The sequence below is a fragment of the Mytilus californianus genome, unplaced genomic scaffold (genome assembly GCF_021869535.1).
Source record: "Mytilus californianus isolate M0D057914Y unplaced genomic scaffold, xbMytCali1.0.p SCAF_6, whole genome shotgun sequence".
Classification (NCBI taxonomy): Eukaryota; Metazoa; Mollusca; class Bivalvia; order Mytilida; family Mytilidae; genus Mytilus; species Mytilus californianus.
The window spans coordinates 80375425-80383861 of NW_026262712.1; the positions used below are offsets into that span (position 1 = coordinate 80375425).

At 34.6% G+C, this 8437-nt stretch overlaps 1 protein-coding gene across 1 annotated transcript in view; it reads left to right on the plus strand.

Moving 5' to 3' along the window:
- LOC127706632 (uncharacterized) overlaps positions 1–7872 on the plus strand; it is a 116701-nt gene extending 108829 nt beyond the window's left edge. Inside the window, exons 53-54 of the mRNA XM_052211288.1 lie at positions 3476–3674; positions 6973–7872. Of these exons, the coding sequence (XP_052067248.1) occupies positions 3476–3674; positions 6973–7253 (480 nt within the window). The 3' untranslated portion in view covers positions 7254–7872. The remainder of the gene's footprint in view (positions 1–3475; positions 3675–6972) is intronic.
- Positions 7873–8437: the final 565 nt, after the last annotated feature.

Genomic DNA, 8437 nt, shown 5'->3' on the forward strand with positions numbered 1-8437 from the left:
AGTTAAACCATTTCAATTGATATTTTATAGTGTGTCTTTCTATGTTGTGATGTTACACTATTGTTTCAGATAAAGGTGAAGGTTTGGTACCATTAAAACGTTTAAACCTGCTGCAATTGTTTGCACCTGTCCTAAGTCAGGAATCTGATGTTCAGTAGATGTCGTTTGTTGATGTGGTTCATAAGTGTTTCTCGTTTCTCGTTTTTGTCGAGCCTGCGACTTTTGTCGCAGAAAGCTCGACATAGGGATAGTGATCCGGCTACGGCGGCGGCGGCGTTAGCTAACTTCTTAAAAGCTTTATATTTTAGAAGGTGGAAGGTCTGGATGCTTCATACTTTGTATATGGATGCCTCATGTTACGAAGTTTCCGTCAGTCACATGTCCAATGTCCTTGACCTCATTTTCATGGTTCAGTGACTACTTGAAAAAAAAGTTAAGATTTTTTGTAATGTTAGATTCTCTCTTATTATAAGTAATAGGATAACTATATTTGGTATGTGCGTACCTTGCAAGGTCCTCATGCCCGTCAGACAGTTTTCACTTGACCTCGACCTCATTTCATGGATCAGTGAACAAGGTTAAGTTTTGGTGGTCAAGTCCATATCTCAGATACTATAAGCAATAGGTCTAGTATATTCGGTGTATGGAAGGACTGTAAGGTGTACATGTCCAACTGGCAGGTGTCATCTGACCTTGACCTCATTTTCATGGTTCAGTGGTTATAGTTAAGTTTTTGTGTTTTGGTCTGTTTTTCTTATACTGTATGCCATAGGTCTACTATATTTGGTGTATGGAATGATTGTAAGGTGTACATGTCTAGCGGGCAGGTGTCATCTGACCTTGACCTCAGTTTCAAGGTTCAGTGGTCAAAGTTAAGTTTTTGAGTTTTGGTCTTTTTTTCTAATACTATATGCAATAGTTCAACTATATTTGGTATGTGCGTACCTTGCAAGGTCCTCATGCCCGTCAGACAGTTTTCACTTGACCTTGACCTCATTTCATGGATCAGTGAACAAGGTTAAGTTTTGGTGGTCAAGTCCATATCTCAGATACTATAGGCAATAGGTCTAGTATATTTGGTGTATGGAAGGACTGTAAGGTGTACATGTCCAACTGGCAGGTGTCATCTGACCTTGACCTCATTTTCATGGTTCAGTGGTTATAGTTAAGTTTTTGTGTTTTGGTCTGTTTTTCTTATACTGTATGCCATAGGTCTACTATATTTGGTGTATGGAATGATTGTAAGGTGTACATGTCTAGCGGGCAGGTGTCATCTGACCTTGACCTCATTTTCATGGTTCAGTGGTCAAAGTTAAGTTTTTTGAGTTTTGGTCTTTTTTTCTAATACTATATGCAATAGTTCAACTATATTTGGTGTATGGAAATATTTTATGATCTATTTGGCAGTCACGCAGGTTTTATTTGACCTTGACCTCATTTTCAAAGTTCATTGCTCAGTGTTAAGTTTTTGTGTTTTGGTCTGTTTTTCTTAAACTATTAGCAATAGGTCAACTATATTTGTTGTATGGAAGAATTGATAGCTGTACATGCCTGCCTAGCATGGTTCATCTGACCTTGACCTCATTTTCATGGTTCATTGGTCAATGATAAGGTTACTTGGTTAATGTTAAGTTTATGTGACAGTTGTAATAAAGCTTTATATTTAGGACTATCAACATAATATCAATGATTAGTAAAGAAGGCGAGACATTTCAGCGTGTGCACTCTTGTTTATATAGATTAGACCGTTGGTTTTCCCGTTTAAATGGTTTTACACTAGTAATTTTTGGGGCCCTTTATAGCTTGCTGTTCAGTGTGAGCCAAGGCTCTGTTTTGAAGACCGTACTTTGACCTATAATGGTTTACTTTTATAAATTTTGACTTGGATGGAGAGTTGTCTCATTGGCACTCATACCACATCTTCTTATATCTATTTAACTAGAAAATACCCGCAAAATATACTTTGGTTCATAATTTGAAGATACATAGTTTTTGTGTAAGGCGATATTAAGATCTTAAATCTTTTTGAAGCGTGTCACAGACGAAATACCACCACTCAATATGACACACAAAAGAATAGTCTTCCCGACAGAAACTATTGGCGTTTGTGATCTAATCATAGGATATGTCATTGTTATACCCTGGATGCATTGCACTGATCAAAATGATATGTGTTTATAAATACCTTTAATTGGTGACATATAAATTGAAAACTGACTGGGATTTTTTACAAAAAATATCCTGACCCTGATTTGGTAAAAAAAAAAATCTGTCTAGCACTTCTAGCAGTTTTGTCAAACCCCCAAAAAATTTTGGTTATAAATTTTGTGTACTGAACACATAGGGAAAACATTGAATGATGAAAAATCCAGGTGCGCAAGACAGTCAATCCGCATCTGATTTCAGGTGTTTTTGTGCTCAGAACCACCCCCATATATGAGTGGGCTTACAATTTTATGCATTAATATATGAATGGGGGGTCACATTCCAGCCGCACTTTTGTACCCATTATTAACCGAAAACCGAAGTAATCCCCACTCTTTAGGGTAAACTTTTTGCTGAGCATAATACTTGTAGACAAAGCGGAAATGATGACGGCACGTAAATTTTTGCTAATTTAATGCTAATTAAAAATATTTTGCAACATGCTCTGTTCCGCAGAACAATATTTTTTGCACCTCTCCCCTAAAATTAAATCCTAGATCCGCACCTGATTTCTGGTGTTTCCGTGCTCAGAACCACCCCCATATATGAGTGGTCTGAAAATTTTATGCATTAATATATGAATGGGTCACATTCCAGCTGCACTTACCCATTTTTAACTGAAAACTGAAGTAATCCCCCCCACCCTTTTCATGTTGAATTGATGTGGTTCCCCGGAAGGAAAAGCTCTTGACGTGTAAAAATCTGTTGTTAAATTGCTGAGAGCGTCAAGGGAATGTGTATCACAAAGTGTTTCAGTGTAAGGTCAATATTTACCATATCTGCTACGAAATAAAATTTAATTTTGCTGGGCAGATGTGCAATGACGGAAATAATGACGTCACATAAATTTCAGAGCCGAACGTCGTGAAGGTAGGTCGATCTGAACTGGCTTTTTTCTGATTTTAACCCCCAAATGACCCCCCAAAAGAGAAATGAACACATAATAAACTACGCTGGTCATTACCCCTTTGTGGTATAAAACAATATTTGTGGATTTTATGTGAAAGAAGAAAACGTGACACCCAATTTCAACTCTATTCATTTAGTAATATAGATACCCCTACTCCTTTTAATAAATTATTGAACAAATAAGTTTGCTCTTTTCTGTTATGTCTCACCAGAAGTCTTGTCCTTTCTAACAGCTGTGAGTATGTTTCAGCTTAACATATCCATTAATGCCACTGATTTTTGACATTTTTTTTTATTATAGTCTAATAGGCAGTCTTAACAATATAAATGTATTCACTTATATTTTATTGTATACTTCCAGGTAGATGTTGGTGATGGCAGGTCAGAACTAATGTTTTTCCCTACAGAACAAGATTTGATGTATACCCACTTCACACAAATGTCTATAGCCAGTGATATTCAACAAAAACTTTCCATTCAGGCAGTTAATAAAGTCTTCCTCAGAAGTGCTAAAGTGACAGAAGACTTAATGGTGTATCTGGACACACCACAGGTTGATGGTAGGTTTAATATTTATACAGGTTCATTTTATTGTCTCGCCTTGATGGAGTCAAAAAGCGAGACATAGGTATGTTGTTTCCGGCGGCGACGTCGGCGTCAACAATGTATTAGTTTGTGATTAGGTCTAGTTCATGGTGAACCACTAGTGGTAGGTCAATGATATTTGGTATGCAGTTCTATTAGCATTGGCACATCTCATTACCATGGAGATTATTTGGCCCCACTCCCTCAGTCAAGGTCTGTTGACTTTGAAACTTTGCTTAGTTTAAATGTATTAGTTTGTGATTAGGTCAGTTTATGGGGAACCACTAGTGGTAGGTCAATGATATTTGGTATGCAGTTGTATTAGCATTTGCACATCTCATTACCATGGAGATTATTTGGCCCCGCCCCCTCATTCATGGTCTATTGACTTTGAAACTTTTGCTTAGTTTTCATGTATTAGTTTGTGATTAGGTCAGTTTATGGGGAACCACAAGTGATAGGTCAATGATATTTGGTATGCAGTTGTATTAGCATTGGCATATCTCATTTCCATGGAGATTAGTTGGCCCCGCCCCCTCATTCATGGTCGATTGACTTTGAAACTTTTGCTTAGTTTTCATGTATTAGTTTGTGATTAGGTCAGTTTAAGATGAACCACTAATGTAAAGTCAATGATATTTGGTATACAAATGTATTGGCATTTGCAAGTTTCATTTCCATGGAGATTATATAACCACACCCCCTAATTATGGTTCATTGACTTTGAAACTTTTACATAGTTTACAAGTTTATGTTTGTGTTTAGGTTTGTTTAAAAGGAACGACTTATGAAAATTCAATGGTATTTGGTTTGCAGTTGTATTAGCATAAAATGGCACATCTCATTTCCATGGAGATTGTTTATCCCTGTACCTTCAGTCATGGTTCATTGACTTTAAATATTTGCATAACTTACATGTTAAAGTATTGCTATTTTAATTTCAACATTTGCATTATCAAAATAACAAATAGGCGAGACATATCTCTGTGTTAACAGTTTATGTTATATAGGGGCATCCGTAGCTGAGTTGTCTAAGTAGTTCATGTACAGCAATCACGAGCCTTTTAACACTGATGTTGTGAGTTAGAACCTCACACATGGCAGGTGTGTTTGACTCCGATCATAATTGACTAGGTTGGCCAGTTTTCCTGCCAAATTGTGGTTTTTTCCAGGCACTGTAGCTTCCTCCACCAATAAAAACTGGCAGCCACAATATAACCAATAGTGCTGAAAGTGGCATTAAACATCAGCAATCAATAATCAATCAATCATTCTATGTTATCATATTTTTATATATGTATATAAACAACTTTTTTATGCCCCCGCCGGAGCGGAGGGGGCATCAAGTTTTACCCTTGTCTGTCTGTCCGTCCGTCCAAAGTTGGTTTTCGTTCTCTAACTATAGTTTGCCTCAACCAAATGTTTTGAAACTTGTACACAATGCTTATTACCACAAAATACAGATCAAGACTGAATTTTGGTGGTGTCACTTTAACTGTTCTAGTGTTATGCCCTTTACATATGGAAAAATTGCTGAATTTTTCGTTTCCATTCCCTAACTTTAGTTTGCCTCAACCAAATGTTATGAAACTTATACACAATGCTTATTACCACAAAATACAGATCAATTTTGAATTTTGGTGGTGTCACTGTTACCGTTCTAGAATTATGCTCCTTTACAGATGGAAAAATTGCTGAATTTTTCGTTTTCGTTCTCTAACTTAAGTTAGCCTCAACCAAATGTTATGAAACTTATACACAATGCTTATTACCACAAAACACAGATCAAGTTTGAGTGTTGGTGGCATCACTATAACTGTTCTAGAGTTATGCCCCTTTACAAATGGAAAAATTGCTGAATTTTTCGTTTCCGTTCTGTAACTTTAGTTTGCCTCAAGCAAATGTTTTGAAACTTACACACAATGCTCATTACCACAAAATACAGATCAAGTCTGAGTTAAGGTGGTGTCACTTTTACTGTTCTAGAGTTGTGCCCCTTTACAAAAGGAAAAAAATGCTGAATTTTTCGTTTCTGTGCTCTAACTTAAGTTTGCCTCAACCAAATGTTAAGAAACTTATACACAATGCTTATTACTACAAAACTCAGATCAATAACAAATTTGGGTAGCGTCACATTTACCGTTCTTCAGTTGTGTCCCTTTATAACTTTATATGATATGCAAGCGGGGGCATCATCTGTGTCCCATGGACACATTCTCCATTTATTTATTTCACTCCTGACATGGAAATACAAAAATCTACATTCTCATCTAACTTTTATAAGTTAGGAAATTTAGGTGTGGGGATGGAATGAAAATATAAGCATTTTTTTCTAGCCTTAAATTTTTGTTTTGTTTGTATGCTGCAAAATATTCAAAGTCTAAAAGGGGGATATGTCGGTATAACCATCTATTTTCTGATTGTGAGAAATTGCTTCTCATGTTTAAGATCTGTAGTTACTTTTTCATGAATAAATATGAAAGAACTTGCAATAACAAAGTATGATCAGTGAAGAATTCTAATTGCTTAAAAACATATACTATCAAACCAACTAAATATTTGGTAAAAAGTTAGCTCTCTGAAGATGGGAAAAAAAGATACTAAGAAAAAATATATGAAGTTTAGTGTCATAAATAAAGTAACTTGGTTGCCTGTTTGTTATTTCAATGGGATGTTAAATACTTTATTTTTATATTCAATTGTATTCAACAATAAAGGGAAATAAATTACCAGAAGGAATTGTTTGCCTGTTTTATATTTCAATGTATAAGGGTGTTAAATTCTTTCTTTTTTGTATACAATTGTATTCAACACTAAAGGGAGATAATTTAATAGAAGGATTTTACAAGTATTTTTATTTTATTTATTGTTTTGTCTTGTTTAAGAAAGCTAGACAATTATATGCTACTTTGTAAGTAACCACATTAGCTTGTATAAAGATTCAAATTTAAAAACATAAAAGAGCTGGATAATCTAATAGATTATAATAAAATAAAAAAAAGGAGATGTGGTATCATTGCCTATGAGACAACTATCCACCAAAGTTCAAATGAAGTGGATATCTGTACAATGGGATCATTTGACTTGCTCCTTAAGATTTTCCACTTAAAATTCAATCAGTAAAGCAGGCATGACATTTCAGCATGTGCACTTTTGTAATTTGTATACCATATATCAACAAAGGAATAAAATAAAATTGGTGTTGATACATATTAATTTCAATTTGATAAATAATGAATAAACTTGCAATAATAGGGCTTATTTTTCTTTCAGCTGCAAAAACTGTGAGCGTATTATGGAAAGAGAATAAATTTATGGCATCATGGGAAGGAATTTTCTTGTCAGACCACCATTTATACTATGAGGTGTCTGCTGGAACACATGATAGTGGTGTTAATATTCTTCAATGGCAGTATACAAACCATACCAGTGTAACATTTGGACTGCCAGCATCTGTTCAGGCATCAAGTGGATTAAAGGTCCATATTACCATAGGAGCAGTCTCTACAGGAGGATTTTATAACTTTGTTAAAGGGACAGTTATACTTCCCTAATTGTTTGACTATACTCTTTAAAATATACACAATGTCCTCAATTACATAAATTTGTAAGCCAAAAATAGTTTTGTTGAACTTGTAATCACTGTAAATGTACTTTAATGTAAAACATTCTTCTTGTTCAAAACCATTGACACAATTTTAAACCAAAATAAATGAAATATAAACACTGAAAAATGTCAATTAAAGTAGATAGGAGCTGACTTTTGTGATACTGGCTTTGATTTGCTATTTCAGTGAAAAATGTAACCCCAAAGGAAGAATAACCTTTGGATTCTTGGAAATATGTAGGAAATATTTTTTTTTTAGAACAAATTCAAACCGAAAGAAAAGTACCTTGCTAGATTTTGTCAAGTATATTTTTAATAGGTAATTGACTAAGACCATAATGACCTTTATCAATAAATGCTCTTCTTAGCTTATTGTTGAATAGATATTAGATTATAATTAGCTTTCTACTTTTAAGGTGTTAATGTTGTATACAAAAAATGGACATGTGAACTGTCTTTATACAAAAATTAAATTTACTGAACAATGTTATCTGTGATATTTTTTTTTAATTCTTAAATGTTGTTAAGTAAAATTTTGTATCAATAAAACTTGTTATTTCATTGTTTTTATTGTTTTGTATTTTTTTATTGTCCATACCTTGGAAACCTATATTGCATAGATATAAGAAGATGTGGTATGAGTGCCAATGAGACAACTTTCCATCCTAGTCACAATTTGTAAAATTAAACCATTATAGGTCAAAGTACGGCCTTCAACACAGTCTTGGCTCACACCGAACAGCAAGCTATAAAGTGCCCCAAAAATGACCAGTGTAAAACCATTCAAACAGGAAAACTAATGGTCTAATCTATATAAAAATCGAGAAACGAGAAACACTTATGAACCACATCAACAAACGACAACTACTGAACATCAGGTTCCTGACTAGGACAGGTGCAAACAATTGCAGCGGGTTTATTATACATACAGTTTGTTCTTCACAAAGAAAGTTGTGGAACTTTTTGGTAGCAAAAGGTGGCCCTGAAAAGCCTCAGCTAATTCAGATTTTTTGTTAACAGCTATATCTGAAGTAATTGGGGATGTTGAATAAAATGCATGTGTGGTAATATGCTATAATCAAAGTACTGAAGTACTGAACATGGGATGACCGCAAGTTATGTTGGATGGAT